The following is a 17340-nucleotide window of genomic DNA, read 5'->3' on the forward strand; positions in this document are numbered from 1 at the left end:
GTTAGTCACAACTCACACCACCTACCTGCAAGTCAGGCTCCTGGCAGGACAGCTGTAGCAAAGAGCAGGGATTGAAGATGCCCAATCCAAAGGCATGCCTGGGGCTGGGTGGGGAGCACCATGTCCCCATCCTTTCCTGGCTCCAAGCAGAGTTGCCCAGCACCCAGCTCCTCTCCCCACGGGGACTGCCATTAGCTATAGAGGGTCCAGTCAACAGCAGTGCTCCACAAACATCTATCAGTCAGGACAGGCCTCTCCACCTGTGACGCTGCTATCCCAATAGAGGCCACTCAGTACAGCCCCTCCTTACCGCCGGCACCCCTGACCTCAGGCCATGCCACCTCATGCTCCACCAACTGCAGCTTGTTTGCTCCACACTGCTGAATTCCACCAGCTCATGAGCTTTCTCCTCTCTTGCTGACATGCTTGCCTGGACAGAACTGCTTTTGCACCACCATGAGGGAAGCACCACCTGATTTTTTTCTGTCCCAGGCACAAACTCCAGCTCACACAGGACCAAAGTTTTGTCTCTGCTCACAGCAGCAATGCAGCAACAGCTCAGCTCTGAGATACCTTTAATAAAGTGTATTAGAAAGGAAGAGACCAAACCACCTCACAGAACATCACAGCATCCTTCATCTGCACACAAGGAGCTGTGCAGGTGCTGAGGTACAGCCTAACTGACAGAACTGTGACACAGGGAAGTCACCAGGACACTCTGCAGCACTTGGGAAAGCCTCTTCTCCCAGCACAGGATACAGGAGGCCTGGTATCAAAGCAGGTTGCCTGAGGTGCCAGGAGCAGGAAGATGCATCACAGCAAGGCTGATGGTGGGGCACAGCTGTTGTCAAGTCCTTGATGGAGCTGTCTTTCACCAGGACATGTAGTGCCCTGGATCCTCATCTATCCAATTACTCATCATAAACCAGCAATCTATATCTAAATTAACTTTTTCTCTTCCATATTCTTCATTGATCCACAAAAATGAAAAGATTATCTTCCTCCTTCAGATTAATTACTTTCAGTGTTCACAGTTTCCTGGGAGACAATTCCCAACTCGGCTCTGGTTGTGGAGGAAGACTGGAATCTGGCCTAAGCTAGTCTGCTGAGAAAGACCAAGTGGAGTTGTTCTGGAGTGATTAGTGGAAATGTCTCCTCTCTTTCCTGGGGAAGAGAAGTATTTTAGAAGGACTTTTTTGTTGCTGCTTGTCTTCATTCTGCCCAAAGGGTCCTTGGATCTTTCCCGGATGGACTTTAGGGAGCACTGAGGAGGCTATGGGTCCAGCTTTCCCTCCTAACCTTCTGGAATTACAGTGTACAAGTGAAATAATGCCTCAAAATCTTTGCTGTGGACAACGATCCAGCCTCTGTTCCAAGCACACAGCCCACAGTTTGCACATGGCTTTTATAGCCCTGAATTCTTCTGAGACATGAGTTTGAATCCATCATCCAGAATGGACCTCCGGTTGCGTCTTAACCTCTTCTGTCTCTCAAGATAGATGATGAGTCCCAGGAGGATACAGATGACTACAAAGAACAGAATTCCTATAACAGTGAGACTGATGACTGTGGCCTTTATCTGCCCTGGGGTAAACTTGGCTCCAAAAAGTGCCATCTTCTCAGAGTCATCCTTATCTTCAGGTGGCAACTCTGAGAAAAGTAAAAAGACAGTTCCAAGGTGAGTCAGAAAAATCACAACTCAGTGTTCCAAGATACACCAAAAAAAAAGGAGCAAAAGATAAATCCAACACAATCAAAACGAGCTGCCATCCCTCCAGCCTCATCTCTAAGGTCACACAGAGAGATATGAGAATGAATGGTTCTTTCCTTACTCCACTCCATCTCATAGCATCTCACAGCCATTCAGCTAGCCACTGCTGCCTGTTCTCATGAGGGAAGTGATCTGAGTCTGTGTGTGGAGTCAGTGGCTGGACTAAGAACAGAAGAATGGAGATGAGGATGTGCTTCTGGACCAGGGATTCTGCAAGCTCTCCACACTGCTCTGAGCTCCCCGTGCACATGGCTGTTTTAACCACCATTGCTCAACAGGGCACTTGCTCAGCCAAGTCAGTGGTGATTCACTTCAGATCCTGAGCTCTCTTATGCTTCCACAAAGAGGAAGCAGCAAACTTCTGAGCCAAGTGGCTATTGCACAGGTAACAGCTGCTGCTGAAGGTTGTTCTTGCCTAGCACACACAAGGCCAATGCCTGAGCATGGTATAAAACCAAATCATTTAATATTGCCACTACTTTTCCTGACACATTTCCTACTCCTCTGCTTTACATCCATTTTGAGTGAAGAAAGCATTGCTGGGAAGGAAGTGGCTGAGAAAGTGATGGAAAGACTGAAGAGATGTAGGTAGATGGCTACATTTTCAGCTGGTCTGAGCTGGCTCTGAAATCAGGACAGATGGATTTGCTCATAGCAGCTGAAAAATTGAGTTGTGGAGAAAGAAGGGGGAGAGAAATATCAGGGAAATAAATCACCACCATAAATTATTCATATTATTACCTCAGAGAAAAAATAAAGGGATCTTATCTACTAAGCCTCTTCTCCCTGGTGCTGCTTCACCAAATGTCTTCTCATACCTGTTCTTTACAATACCTGACAAGCCCAGGACATGTGCTTGGGCTTTCCTTGAAGGAAAAAGCAGTCCAGCAGGCTTGTTTACAAGCTGACATGGTCCCTTCACCCAGGAACAGAATCATAACATTCATTGAGCTGGAACTGACCCTCAAAGGTCATCTTGCCCAACTCCTCTGCAGTGACCAGGGACGTCTTTAACTAGATCAGGTTGCTCAGAACCCAATCAAGTTTGACCTTGAATGTCTCCAGGGATGTTGCACAACCTGCTCCAGGGTTTCACTACCCTCACTGTGAAGAACTTCCTCCTAATATCCAGCTTACCCTGCTCTAACTTATGGCAAATGTGAAAATTCCTTAAACCACATAGTCCAAGAGGGCAGCACAACTAATCTAAGGTGCCCTCTGGGTTTTGATTGGAAGAGCTGAGGAATAACATCCCCTGTGCAACACCCTCCTTTAAAGTCCTTTAAATCTCTGCCATTTTCCAAGCTTGCACTCTTAAGATAAATCCATATGCAGCAAGTGTAACAGGATGCAAGAGGACTAAAGTTCTCCACCTACCATGGCCAAACAAGCCTGGCAAGCCCAGCTTCCTTATTTTTATCATTAGAGCACAGACATTTGGAGGAGAGATAAACAAACCAACCTGCAACCCTTCCTGTTATCCATCCTCAGATTAATGTGCTGTCTAACCCAGCAGAGGAAAAAGGCTGAGAGTGATGGTTGTGCTCCTCCCTTCTCACACAGATCTTAACCTGTGTCCTGATTAGAGATGTCCCTTCCTCCTCCTCCTCCTCACTCACACACACAGCATTTAGCAGCACAACACACAACGTACCTGCACTGTGATTTATTACTGCAAGCACCGGCTCTGAAAGGAAACAAAAAGAGGGTGAAAAAGTGTTGGGCTAAGCAGGTCAAGAGTCCAGCACACAGTATGTTGGGCAAGGATCAGCTCCAATGGCAGCATGGTTTTCCAGGGCTTGTAGTTTTCTTGTCTCATGTCAACGCTTTCCTCTCCGTATCACACCAAGAGTTTTCATGGTACCTGCTTCAAAAGCAGACCTACTGCTACCACTTAACAGCCTTTGGAATAAAAGCACAGTCTGAGTCTCTGAGCACATGCTGGGCTGACCCTGGCTGACAGAGTCACTTTCTCACCTCCTAGGAGAAGTGAGGAGGGAATTGCAAGGCCAAAAAAAAAAAAACCAATCAAGAAAAAAAACACTCAACAAGGGAAGGGAACAACCTAAACACAAAACCTCAAGTGACACCAAAGCAATCACTTGCCAGCAGCAGACAGATGCCCAGCTAGCTCCTGAGCACAGCTTCTTGGAACAACACAGCTATTGTAAGAGCTGAGCTTGATGTTACATGGCATGGACTTGGCCACTTAGGTCAGCTGTCCCAGCTGTGTCCCCTCCCCACCTATTACCACCCTTAACCTACAGAGTGAGAAACAGAAGACCTTGACACTGCGTAATCACTGTTGTCCCACAGCTAAAGCCTGGGTGTGCTAACAACTTCATTTTGGTAACAAATCTAAAGCACAGCACAGTATGAACTGCTCTGAAGAAAATCAACTCCACTGCAGCAAATCCAGTACAGAGTGTCACCTTCCAGTGCATCCTGGGGAGATGAGAAGCCTTAGGACATGCATTTAGATCCCAGCTCAGATTCTTAGCAAGAACAATTACAGCTGAACATTGGCTTCTCAGACACAAGCCAAAACAACTCAGTAACAACACAGGCAATGTCAACCCCAGAAACCCATTTATCATTAATTCCAACTGCAGGTATTACCGTGTTCAAAGGGCACATCTTCAATTAATATTCATTATCTGCTCAATTAACTGCCTGTTTATGGGATGTAAGAAAGCTGTAACACCACTGACAGCTCCCTACCTGGTGCAGGCAAGACCGTGAAGAGTATCTCCATCCCAGCATGGATATGATCAGACACGTGGCAGTGAAGCAGCCACGTCCCAGGGTTCCCAACCAACATCTCCACCATTTCCAAGGTCCCAGGGAACAGATCCACAACATCTGCTCGGTAGCTTTTGCCATTCTGTCAAAAGGAGAGAAGGCTGTTAGCATGCAGTACTGCTCAGACAGAAAACACTCTCAGTGTCACTGGAGACCACAGCAGTGCTACCACAGCTTTTAAAAGCTCCAAAAGCAAGCAAAATTCTCCAAGAGCAGCACCAAACCTGTAGATGGGAAAGCAAAAACAGTGTGATAATGCCTAGTCCTAAGAAGGGTTCAGCCAGACATCAGCACCATACAGAGGTTCAGCGAGTCTCATCCCTTTCCCAGCTGGGTGAAGCTGCTGTGAAGTCATTCTAGAAGTTCAAGTCCATCAGAGTGCAGTAAAAATGATAGCAGTGTTCAGTTTCTGCTTCAGCAGCAGCAGCAACAGAATCTTACCTTGTATATGAAGGTCTCAGCATGAAAATGGACTGTGTGGATGTCAATCTCCTGACCCATTCCCAGAAGGTACCAGTTCACCCGCTCCCCCTGGACCATGGTCAGCCCAGGCAAGTTTGCATAGAGCCTCCCATTGATTGCTGTGCAGTAAACATGCAGAGAGAGCAAGAAAAGGCTGTTACTGAAATGGTAAAGATGCTGAACCACCTCAGAGGAAGAACATGCAGGGCAAGTTAGATGCTACAAAGCTGATACAGCAACCAGCTAGCGTCTTCCATATGACAACCCCCCAGAAGCCTGGCAGCCTCTATGCAGCTCAGTTACTCTGTTAACAGGCAGGAAAATGGACCTGTATCCAAGGCCATGCTGTAGCTCAGCTGAAATAGATCCCAGAAACTAACTCTTGCTGGAAACCTTCAGTCAGCCAGCAAAGATGATTTTCTGGATGTCAAGCTGTATGAAAATGGCCTTCTTAGCCCAACGACAGGGAAACAGCTGCACATAAACCTCTGAACAATTTACTTGCTGAACAATTCAATCAGGTAACCCTGGCAGTGTTAAGAGTGTCATGCTGGCTGTACACATCACACACTGATCACTTGTGAAATTGCTACTTGCTGGGACTGTATTTCATAATTAGCAGGGTGAGGAGGAAGAGGAATTCTGCTTTGACTGCAAGGGCAGGAGAGGGACTAAACCAGTGAGCAAGCTGAACAGGATGGCTCACACAGAGAAACTTTCATGCGCAGATGAAAGCCTGAAAGATGGTCACAGAGGGAACAAGACAGGAGAGACACAGCCTGAGGGCAGGAACATTGGTGCTGTACTCCCAGAGCTGCCACAGGCACTTTCTCTAGCTCAAAACAAGCATCCAAGCTCAGTACTGGGTTTGCTGGCTCTAACTTTGCATTAACAGTTATAGCAATGGACAAGTGTATCTGGGGATGCTTTGTAGCACTCATACAAAGCCAGCAGTAACAACAATACACAATGCAGCTCTTTGCTACTCCTAGCTCCACAACTGCCAAGGGACTTGTTTTGCTGAGAATACTTTAGACAGATACAGCTATAATGTGGAGGGGAAAAAAACCTGTCCTAAGAACCATGTTAATTTAGCAAAAACATGTTTATCCTGCTATGGTAGAAACAGCTTTCTGGTAATTAACTAAAAGAACTGAGTCATGGATTGCAGCCACACAACTCAGTTAGTCTGAAATATATATTCTAGAGGCCCCAAGATGAGCAGAAAGAAATTAGTCTGACATCTTAATTTCACATTTGATTTTATTTCCTGTCCCTAGTCACTCAACCACAGCAGAGATTAACCTCCCTGGGCTCTTCCTCCTGACAGGGACAGCCAGAACAATTAACCTGCATTGTAGACCAAAGGTCTGTGCTGCTGCAGTGTTGAGAAAAGGCAGTTTAACTCTGTTCCTGTCACTGGCAACAGAAGGGTGAGGGCATTCAGTAGCAGCCTGGCTCCTGGGTTTGGGGTGGCTGACTCCTTACAGGTGTCACAGAGCCAACATCACCCTTGAGAGACTGCACTGGGTGCTCCAGTGTCTAACAGGCATTACCGTGCATTTTGTTGCTTTCCACAAACTTGGCATCCAGCAGGTTGATCTCCTTGGGGTTTCCTTTACTGTAAGATTTCACATTCTCCTCCAAGTACCAGGACTGATTTTCATCAAAAACCAGGAACAGCAGTGCAAACTCCCTCTTTACATCCTTCCTGATGCCATCAGACCGCAGAGCCCCTCTCCGGCAGATCTTCAGAGGTCCGATCAGACCACTGTACACATCCTGATCAGAAAGAAGGAGACAAAGACCTTCTCACCTTCCCCTTTGTAGGCAGATTCCTTGCCTTTCAGCAGCCATATTTTCTGTTCCCTGCATCACCTCACTGAAGATAAACAGTGATGCTGTTTAAGTACTCTCATGGGTGAAAAATCAGCTACCAGAGCACAAGAACAGAGAGACTTTCCATGCTCTTAAGAATGCAAATCCAAAACTCATAAATATGAATGGTCTCAAAACAGTCTCCACTCTGGCTGCAATAACATCTGCAAGTTGAGATAAAAAGGCAATGATGTCTGGTTTGAACGTGATGGTTTACTGCAGGACCCCTCAGGTTGTTTCCCTGTGAAATCAGTGCTATGATAACTGATCCTAGCAATGCTCAAATCTCCCTGCTTCAGCCAGGAGGCCTAATTTTGGACAACTTCTGTCCTCCTTGATTAGCCCAATGGCTCTCACTAATAGAAACTGGGACTTAACAGGAGATGCTCTCATATCCTGCAACTAACTAAAGGAAGGCTAGTGTCATGGAGACAGGGAAATCGTTTTATGGAGGTTTGTGGTGGTTAAAAATAAGGGCAAACACTGGGACAAATGCAGAGGATTTCCTCTCCCAGGAGAAGGCTGGATGGGCCACCAGGGGGTTCTTCCACCTCTCACCTGTGCCTATCTCTGTATCCAGCTCTCATTGTTTTCTGGAGGGAGTGAAAAAATGTTTAACTGGGCTTTTTTGCTTCTAAAACCTGTATTTCACCTTTACTGGGTCCACCATGGAGTAGTAGATCCAAGGGACACAAACTGAATCATTTGGCCCCGGACCAGACCTCTCAGGAACTTCCCATCGGTACGTCACGATGTCACCTGAGGGACAGAGAGGCAGCATCAACATCAGTGTCACACAATTCACCAGTCTGCTGAGCAGCATGCAAAGCAAAAGCAAAAGAAAAGATCTGTTCTCCCAAGTGCCAGCCCAGTTCAGATTCTGTTGGACATTGCTCTTCTTTCCTCAAACACTGAGAAGCAGAATGGAAGCAGCTCCCTACTGACAAGCCAAGCAGAGAGGTCACAGGAAGCACACACTGGTATCAGCACAGCTGTGCTCTGTCTGCTGCCTTTGAGACTGCACCTGACCATGAAAACTCCATGTCTTCTCAGCACAGATGGAGCTCAAGGTGATCTTTCATCTCTTTGAAGTATATTTACAGTGCTCTTTCAAATTCCCTTTTAAAATTGCTATTTCGTGTGTCAGTAACACATTTCAGGCAGATGGGGCCTGGCTGCACACCTGGTTTGGCTCAGACACCCTGCATCAGTTGAAATGGTCCCAAAACTACACAAAGCAGCTTCAGAACCCCAAAACAAACTGACAAACAATAGTGCATTTCTCCTCTTCCATGCTATTTCCACACCACTGTGCACATGACAAAGAGCACAGGTTGCAAACAGGAGGAGCAGGCCCTCCCCACCATAGGTATCACAGTATCACCAAGGTTGGAAGAGACCTCATAGATCATCAAGTCCAACCCTTTACCACAATTCTCAAGGCTAGACCATGGCACCAAGTGCCACGTCCAATCCTGCCTTGAACAGCTCCAGGGACGGCGACTCCACCACCTCCCCGGGCAGCCCATTCCAGTGTCCAATGACTCTCTCAGGGAAGAACTTTCTCCTCACCTCCAGCCTAAATTTCCCCTGACACAGCCTGAGGCTGTGTCCTCTCGTTCTGGTGCTGGCCACCTGAGAGAAGAGAGCAATCTCCCCCTGGCTACAACCTCCCCCCTCCCCTCAGGTAGTTGTAGACAGCAATAAGGTCACCCCTGAGCCTCCTCTTCTCCAGGCTAACCAATCCCAGCTCCCTCAGCCTCTCCTCATAGGGCTGTGCTCAAGGCCTCTCCCCAGCCTCGTCGCCCTTCTCTGGACACGCTCAAGCATCTCAGTGTCCCTCCTAAACTGGGGGGCCCAGAACTGAACACAGCACTCAAGGTGAGGTCTAACCAGTGCAGAGTACAGGGGCAGAATGACCTCCCTGCTCCTGCTGACCACACCATTCCTGATGCAGGCCAGGATGCCACTGGCTCTCTTGGCCACCTGGGCTACCACAGAGTGACTGAGCTGTGAACTGCCACCACTCTTCTGCTGTTTAACTTCTTTGTTAGTGCCATGAACAGAGGAATCGAGTGCACCTTCAGCAAGTTTGCAGATGGCACCAAGCTGTGTGGCACAGTCAGCTTGTTAGAGAACAAGGATCCATCCAGATGGACCTGGGACAGGCTGCAGAGGTGTGCCCAGGCCAACCTCATGATATTCAACGAAGGTTAAGTGTAAGGTCCTGCACCTGGGTCAGCACAATCCCAAGCACAACTCTAGGCTGGGTGGAGAATGTCTGAGAGCAGCCCTCAGGAAAAGGACTTGGGGGTCTGGGGTGATGAAAAGCTCCACATGAGCCTGCAGTGTGAGTGCAGCCCAGACACAACCCTGTGCTGGGCTGCAGCAAGAGCAGTGTGGGCAGCAGGGCAAGGGAGGGGATTCTGCCCCTTGGCTCTGCTCTCCTCAGACCCCACTTGCAGTCCTGGGTGCAGTTCTGGAGCCCCCAACACAAGAAGGACATGGAAGTGTTGGAGCCAGTCCAGAGGAGGCCACGAAGATGCTCAGATGCTGAGGACAGGCTGAGAGAGTTTGGGCTCTGCAGCCTGGAGTGGCCTTCCAGCATTTGAAGGGGGCTACAGGAGGGCTGGGGAGAGACTACTGACAAGGTCTTGTAATGACAGGACAAGGAGGAATGGGTTTAAAACTGGCAGAGGGGAGATTTAAACTAGATGTTAGGAAGAAGTTCTTTCCAGTGAGGGTGGTGAGACACTGGCACGGATTGCCCAGGGAGGCTGTGGCTGCTCTCTTCCTGGAGGTGTTCAAGGCCAGGTTGGTTGAGGTTCTAGTTGGAGGTGTCCCTGCCTATGGCAGAGGGGTTGGAACTAGATGAGCTTTGAGGTCCCTTCCAACCTAAACCATTCTATGATTCCTCCTACAGACAGAGCACACTCAGTGCTGGGGGGTAAGGCTGCACACAGAGAAGTTTGTGTGACTCTTACCCCAGAAGGCCACAGAGCACAGACTCTCAGGGCTGCCATTCCCTCAGCAGTCACATCACCAAAACCACAACGAACCTGTCAGGCCACTTACTGCTTGGCTCCAGCTCTCCACCATCACAAAACAAATACATCTAAGCCTACTTCAGGAAACCAGTCCAGCTATAAGGTTGAAACCAGCTTCATAAAGCCATACAGAACACAGCTGGAGACCATAAGTGACTTACCAGGGTCTGCTCTTTGTGGCTGTCTCGTCCCCCTTTCCAGCACCCCGTGAGCATGGATGGAGTAGGGTCGTGTGGCATTGTTCTTGAACACAATGTTGAGGATATCTCCCACTTCAGCCCACAGAAAAGGACCTTGAGATAGGAATAATGTACTCTGTCAGCCTATCTCCTAAGGATTTTCCCACCTCTCTCACTTTCTCCACAGAGATATTCCCTTAGGATATTTATGATGTTCCCCTCCCCGTCCTCTACCTTCTCTCTCCCAAAAAGAGAATTGGAGGTCAGCCTCAATTCAAGTCAAGTCTCAGAAAACCAAGCTTTGAGTTTCACAATGAGGGACATGAAGGTTGTTATGCATTTTAACTGTGGGCAGTGCAAGTAAGGCTTCATTTCTGAATGCTGCTATGTTAAATTTCACAGCATCTTGATCACCCCTTGCTGCTGCATTAAAAACATGTGGTAACAGTCAGCGTGGCCTGACTGTGACAAATTGGAGCTGCAGCCTATTTTGAATGGTCTATACTGCTTCAGCTTTGGCTCCACTTACAGTCCTGGGTTTGTTACAGAGCTGTGTCTCCACAGACTTCCATCAGACACTTCCACAGGCACCTCTACTTCCCAAGGCCTGCCTGCTTTTGCCCCAAAAGCATTCCTCTCACAGCTACAGATTTTTTTTCCACCATCTCTCAGACTCTCTAGAAGTCAGCAGTTGTTTCTGCTCTGCAGTTAGGAGAAGGCAGGTGCAGAAAACAAACCACAAAATGCAGGTGTGGGAAACGCTTTCCCTGAGACATGAAAAAGAGCTGGCATAAAGACACACAAGAACCCAGTCCTCTCTACTACAAAGTGTGCTCAGGATTCTCTCCCTCCACAGCTGGCAAGCATGGATACAATATAGCCCACATTTCTCCTCACTTGCATATACAGCAGATGCCTAAAGCAGCAAGCCTTCAGATTACAGCTCGTAGCCACTGAAGCTCTAGAGTGTGAGTCTCACTGCTGCATGAGCAGAGGACACACCCTCTGCATGCATCCTTACCTAGTATCCCTAGGTGTTCATCACCATTTATCCTGGGCCTGGGGGTCTGGAAAGTCCCATCAGTGTACTCCCTGAAGACTGCTTTCTTGTACCTGGAGCCAAGCAGCCCATTCTCGTTGCTCAGGAACACGTCGGCGTAGCTGAGAAATGCAGAACGAGTGCTGAGATACCCAAAAGCTCACAGGGAAGAAACAGCTAACCTGTGGCAGGGAGTTCACTGCTTGAATGGCTTTCCCAGAGACCTCCTTTGGCTGCAAAGGTAGGGGCAGCAATGTGGGACTGGAGTTCTCATCAGCAGTGGCATATGTGGCAGGTGACAAAGAGTCTAGTGCAGAGCCACAAAAATGATTAAGAGATTGGAGTATCTTCCTTATGAGGAGAGCCTGGGGGAGCTGGGCCTCTTGAGTTGGAGAAGAGCCTGAGGGGTGACCTCATTCATGTTCATAAAGATGTGCAGGGTGAGTGCCCAGAGGCTGGAGCCAGGCTCTGCTGGGTGATGCCCAATGACAGGACAAGGGGCAATGAGTGGAAGCTGAGGCAGAGGAAATTCCATGGAAAAATAAGGAATTTTTTTTCTTCACTGAGAAGGTGACAGTCCCTTTCTCTGGAGACATTCAAAACCCACCTGGATGCGCTCCAGTATGATCTGGTCTAGGTGATCCTGCTCTGGCAGGGGGGGGGTGGACTGGATGAGCTTTGGAGGTTACTTCCAACCCCTAACGTTCTGTGATTCCCCACCAGAGTCCACTGAGACAGTCTGCCAAAGGCTTCCCCAGAAGAAGAGCTCTACCTCTCTGCAGAATGGTTGTGCCGTTCCCTCTCCCAGCTCCGGTCAGGGGCATAGTCCCACACCACCTCCTCTGCCATGATGTAGTACGTCCGCACCCCCCTGTACCGGAGGGCAGGGGCAGGAGCCCTTTTTCCACACTTGGAGACAGAGTAGCGTTCCTTCATTCCAGCCTGGTAGTGATTGCTTGTCTGGCAGTAGATCTCGAACGTCCCTGAGGGAGGCAGCACCAACAAGGAAATCAGCTCCTTTGCAAGGTCCCAGGAAGCAGCTGCTTCCCACCAGAGCTTGTGACGTGGCTGACATCGGAATGTGTTTGTTTAGGGAGCTCGGTTGCCACAAGCCAAAATTAAAAGAGGTTGTTAGAGAAACCAAGCAGGAATGGCACAACAAAGTCGTCCCACAGCAGAATCATCTCAGGAGGCTTTCTTATGCAATGACCCTCTTAGAGCTGAAGCAACCAATGAAGTGATGTAACTGTGCTAACTGCTGGCTAAGCAGAAGATCTACCCTGTGAACATCAAAGGGAAGGAGACAGCTAGCAGCAGAGGCCAGTGCATGTGTGGATGTGACACGGGGTTGTGTGACTACCATGCAAACTGGGAAGCCTGGGGTCTGTCAAGAACCTGAACCTCCACAGGCCACAGACTGGGGAGTTAAGCTCTGCTAACTGCCTGTTGCTTTACTCTGTGTTTGCACATTTCTGTGGCTCGCAGGCAGCACTGTCCATCAAGGCTGTCACCATGAATATCTGATAAGTGGCAGCCCAGAAAAATCAGTCTGGGACAAAATCCTCTATCTCCTGCTCTCCAGAATCAAAGACAGGAGTTGTAGCTTCATAAATGGGAACAAACGTGATCGAGTGAGGCCCCCACTACAAGAAGGGCATTGGAGGTGCTGGAGCATGGACAGAGAAGGGCAACAAAGCTAAAGGGCTTAGAGCACAAGCCTTGTGAGGAGCAGCTGAAGGAGTTGGGGTTGTTTAATCAGGAGAAAAAGGAGGGTGAGGGGAATCATAGAATCATTCAGGTTGGAAGAGACCTCCAAGATCATCCAGTCCAACCTAGCACCCAGCCCTAGACAATCAACCAGACCATGGCACTAAGTGCCTCATCTAGGTTTTGCTTCAACACCTCCAGGGATGGCGACTCCACTACCTCCCTGGGCAGCCCATTCTAATGCAAATCACTCTCTCTGACAACAACTTCCTCCTAACATTCAGCCTAGACCTCCCCTGGCACAACTTGAGAATGTGTCCCCTTGTTCTTCGCCTAGGAGAAGAGACTAACCCCCACCTGGCTACAGCCTCCCTTCAGGTAGCTGTAGACAACAATGAGATCACCTCCTTCTCTCTACAGCTACCTGAAAGGAGATTGTAGTGAGATGAGTGTTGGTCTCTTCTCCCTAGCATCAAGTGATGGAAAGACAAATGGCCTCAGATTGTGCTAGAAGAGGTTCAAACTGGCTACTAGGGAAAAAAAATCTTTACTGAAAGAGTGGTCAGAGGCATTGGAAGAGGCTGCCCAGGGAGGTGATAGAGTCACTGTCCCTGAAAAGGCATTCAGAAAATGTATAGACATGGGGCTTGAGGCCATGGGTTAATGGCCACGGTGGTGCTGGTTGACTTGATGATCTTAAAAGCCTTTTCCAACAGAAATGATTCCACAAGTCTGTAAAGCACAGCTCACCTGTGAGAGCTTACAGGATGCTAAAGAATCAGCCACAGGAGCAAATACTACAGCAGGAGGCTTTGCCTGCTGGTAACTGAGCCGTGCAGGCACTTACCCTGGTTGTCAGGTTGCATGAAGGCTGTAGCAAACGTGTGTGGGAACAGACTGGCTGAATCCTTCCGCATCCCATTCATCTGCAAAGTGTTTCCCTGAAACACAGCTCCATGCACATCTGCTTCACTGCCCAAGCCCAAAAGGTGCCAGGACACTTTGTCTCCTTCACACACATTCAGCCCAGGCAAGTTGCCAAACATAAGTCCATTGATGGCTACAAGAAGAAAACAATTAACTGTGCAGGTAGATACGAGCCAAGAGGTTCATTTTTTTTGCAGACACTTTGACAGAGCGGGCCTGAATCCACCCCTGAACAAGCTCAGGACATGACTACAGAGAGCTACGCTTCTTGTGCCATGTCTCACCCACTGCTTCTCCCCTTACTTGAGTCCATGCCAACGACATACGCAGCCCCTCCAGCTTTCCAGCTCAGGTTTTAGGTGAACGCCACCCCATGTTCTGCTGTACCTAGAACATGCACCAGGCCATACCATGCATCCTGTTTGATTCCTGGAAGCCATCATCCTTTTTCACAGACGTCTCTTCCATCCTCAAATAGTACTTAATGTTTGCATTTAAATACCAGCTGAGGTTCTCATCAAACACGCTGAAGAGAAGGTAAAACTCTTTGTCGACTCCTTTCTAAGATATAATCATTACAGTGGCTGTTAACCTTTAAAATGCACCAATTAACCATCCCCACAGATGAGTATCTTTTGCCTGGCCCTCAGGTTGCCCTTGATCTTAAAGCTTGGCTCACTGAGGACCAGGCCTCTGTCCCTTATTCATGCTGAATGTTGTTCCTTTGTTTCATGACAGGCACCACTTGTGCATCTCCCACAACACTGCACAGGAGCCAAGTAATCAAAATTCAGCTAAGGACATGAAGTCATTGACTCCTTCCCCCAGCACCTCTAGGTTTAGCTGTAGGTGTCATCATCTGCCCAAATTAGATCTGAGATCAGAACCCAGCCCTAAGGCCGGCTGTTAATTATGCTCCACTCCTCCTTTATCTGGCATTGGGGATATTTTATATTACTCTAAATCCTTCAAAGTGTTGATACTCCTAAGAATTGCATTCCAAAGCAAGGTGTGTTTCCCCACTAGAGCTACATCTCCAGATTCTCCCTCTGAGATCACCTTCCTCAGCCATACCCAGGAAGACACCCAGCAGAGAGGGCAAAGCAATTCCCCCTCTGCAGCACACAAGGAGTGGTTGTGCACCTTTCCCAGTGAAACATTTATTAAGGGATTGCCTGAGATTATGGAGCCAAAATTGATGCCCCAAGTGACTTTTCCCTGCCCTACTTTTCCAAGCAAGTCTGTTTTGTTTACACTCTTTCAACACCAGCATATGCTTTATCAGCACAACTCCTCCAGGCCTGGATACATTCATGATTCTCTTGATTCACACATAGACCCCATGTAAGATGCTGATCTCTTCTGCCCTCTTCTTTTAGCCCTTTTATGTCATGCCAGAGAGCAGATCTCTCCAGAAGGCTCTTGTGGCAGCTGGCTTTAGACTCACTAGCCACCCCATAATCTACACAAGGCTGGCAGGATGGCACTAGGCTGGTTTTCTGACACTTAACTGTCATTCACAGCAAGGCTTTGCTAATCTCTCTGACACTTGCCCAGTTCATTAATTAACTCCTTTCCCTAGACCTGCTGCCATAAAGGAACTTTCAAGAGGAAGTTCTGGTCATCCTTCAGATTTCACCTGTCTTTCATCAGAAGCACAGAAACTGGCACAAATCTTCACATGCTTTCTTTGTAGCCAGCTCTGCCTTAAAGTGAACTGATCTCATACAAGAAACAAAGCTCATTTAGACTTCAAAGCAGTGTATCACTCAAGAAAAACACCTCTAGGTGAAAATGGCTTTCCAAATGTTTCTGAGACTGCAATAACTACTCCACATGCCTCTGAAAGCAGCCTGCTATTCAAGTCTCAAAGTTACCTATAAAGTCTCATGCAAGGCACTGTTTTCAGCCAAGTTTGTCCATGAATTTTAAAGCAAAGCCCAGAAACTATTCTAAGGGCAGCCCTGGCAGCCCAGAACACCAGACTTTTCCATGTGAGACCTGGGCACCAGCTGTGCTAATGTTAACCTGCCTGATGGCTTTGGTTCAATTCCCTGACCTCACCCTGTGTTTCCATTATGTTCCCTACAGTCTTGCTGAGCTTCCTTTCTCTACAAGACAGCCAAGAACCTGGCAAGAACGTAGCAGGAAAACCCCTTTTACCTGCTTGTTGTTGTCATCCAACATGCCTGGCTTGCAGATGACCAGAGGCCCTACCAAGCCTGAACTGGTGTCTCTGACAGGGTTGGCAGCTGAGCTGTACAGCCAGGTCAGACAGGGAGGGTCACTGGATGTGGGCCCAACGTGCTTCGGCACAGTCCAGCGGTAGGTGAAGTTGTGCAGTGGTGCAACAGAAATCCCATTCTGGGACAGACCTTTGAAAGAGATTGGCATGGTTATCCCCAAGGTCCCCATTACAACCTTGACTACATCATCTCACCAGCTACACTCACACTGGCCTTTACTTCATTCATGTCACTCAACCATCCTGCTCCTCCGAGGTGTGAGGTGGGCAAGTTTATGAAGTCTACAGGGAGATGCTCTCCACACCATGTAAATTCCATTCCCTGTACCACAGCAGAGATGGGCATGACAGTGGGAAATAAAGCAGACCCAGCTGCTTCTGGGGACAGAAATGCTTGAAGCATGTAGTTATCTAAGCTAGAGTGAACCAAGCATGTTCCTCTGCTCACAGGGTTTCCAATAGCTACAGATGGTCTGGGCACTTCTGGATCTATACTCCTTTGTGAGAAAGCCACAAAGATGCTCAAGGGAGTGGAACATCTCCCTTGTGAGGAAACGCTGAGGGAGCTCTAGCTTGGAGGAGACTGAAGGGTGACCTTAATTCATGTGTACAAAGATGTGAAGGGCAGTGTCAAGAGGACAGAGCCAGGCTCTGCTCACTAATGTCCAATCATAGAATCAACCAGGTTGGAAGAGACCTCCAAGATCATCCAGTCCAACCTATCCCCCAGCCCTAGCCAGTCAACCAGACCATAGCACCAAGTGCCCCATCCAGTCTCTTCTTGAAGACCTCCAGGGACAGTGCCTCCACCACCTCCCTGGGCAGCCCATTCCAATGCCAATCACTCTCTCTGACAACAACTTCCTCCTAACATCCAGCCTATACTTTCCCCGGCACAACTTGAGACTGTGGTGCAAGCCAGAGCAGAGAAGGTTCCACATGAATATAAGGAAACACTTTTTCACTTTGAGGGTGACAGAGACTCAGAGCAGGCTGCCCAGAGAGGCTGTGGAGTCTCCTTCTCTGGAGACATTCAAAACCTGCCTGGATGCATTCCTGCATGACCTGCTCTGGCAAGGGAGCTGGACTGGATGATCTGTCAAGATCCCTTCTAACCCCTAACATTCTATGATGTGGCACCCTCCGTGGGCACCAGCTCAGTGGAAAGCCTCCTTCAGTGAGGCCTGAGACTCCTCAGAGGACCAGGCTGGCTTCTAGCCAGTAGGATATCTAGTCCTTCCTACTTGCAGGACCTCCCCAGCACAGAGGAAGTACTTCTCCAT

General features: G+C 48.5%; 1 protein-coding gene across 6 annotated transcripts in view; it reads right to left on the reverse strand.

Annotated features, from left to right (window-relative positions):
- Positions 1 to 558: 558 nt before the first annotated feature.
- The window catches only part of HEPH (hephaestin), a 29828-nt gene continuing 13046 nt past the window's right edge, over positions 559 to 17340 (reverse strand). For all 6 annotated transcript variants that reach the window (XM_064159037.1, XM_064159035.1, XM_064159033.1 and 3 more), the window contains 12 exons: positions 15976 to 16187; positions 14223 to 14373; positions 13733 to 13945; positions 11951 to 12161; positions 11161 to 11300; positions 10122 to 10253; positions 7566 to 7672; positions 6592 to 6817; positions 5015 to 5154; positions 4493 to 4655; positions 3426 to 3458; positions 559 to 1650 (listed from right to left, as the gene is read on the reverse strand). In XM_064159037.1, the coding sequence (XP_064015107.1) occupies positions 1406 to 1650; positions 3426 to 3458; positions 4493 to 4655; positions 5015 to 5154; positions 6592 to 6817; positions 7566 to 7672; positions 10122 to 10253; positions 11161 to 11300; positions 11951 to 12161; positions 13733 to 13945; positions 14223 to 14373; positions 15976 to 16187 (1973 nt within the window). In that variant the 3' untranslated portion in view covers positions 559 to 1405. The remainder of the gene's footprint in view (positions 1651 to 3425; positions 3459 to 4492; positions 4656 to 5014; positions 5155 to 6591; positions 6818 to 7565; positions 7673 to 10121; positions 10254 to 11160; positions 11301 to 11950; positions 12162 to 13732; positions 13946 to 14222; positions 14374 to 15975; positions 16188 to 17340) is intronic.

Source organism: Pogoniulus pusillus, chromosome 19, assembly GCF_015220805.1.
Source record: "Pogoniulus pusillus isolate bPogPus1 chromosome 19, bPogPus1.pri, whole genome shotgun sequence".
Lineage (NCBI taxonomy): Eukaryota > Metazoa > Chordata > Aves > Piciformes > Lybiidae > Pogoniulus > Pogoniulus pusillus.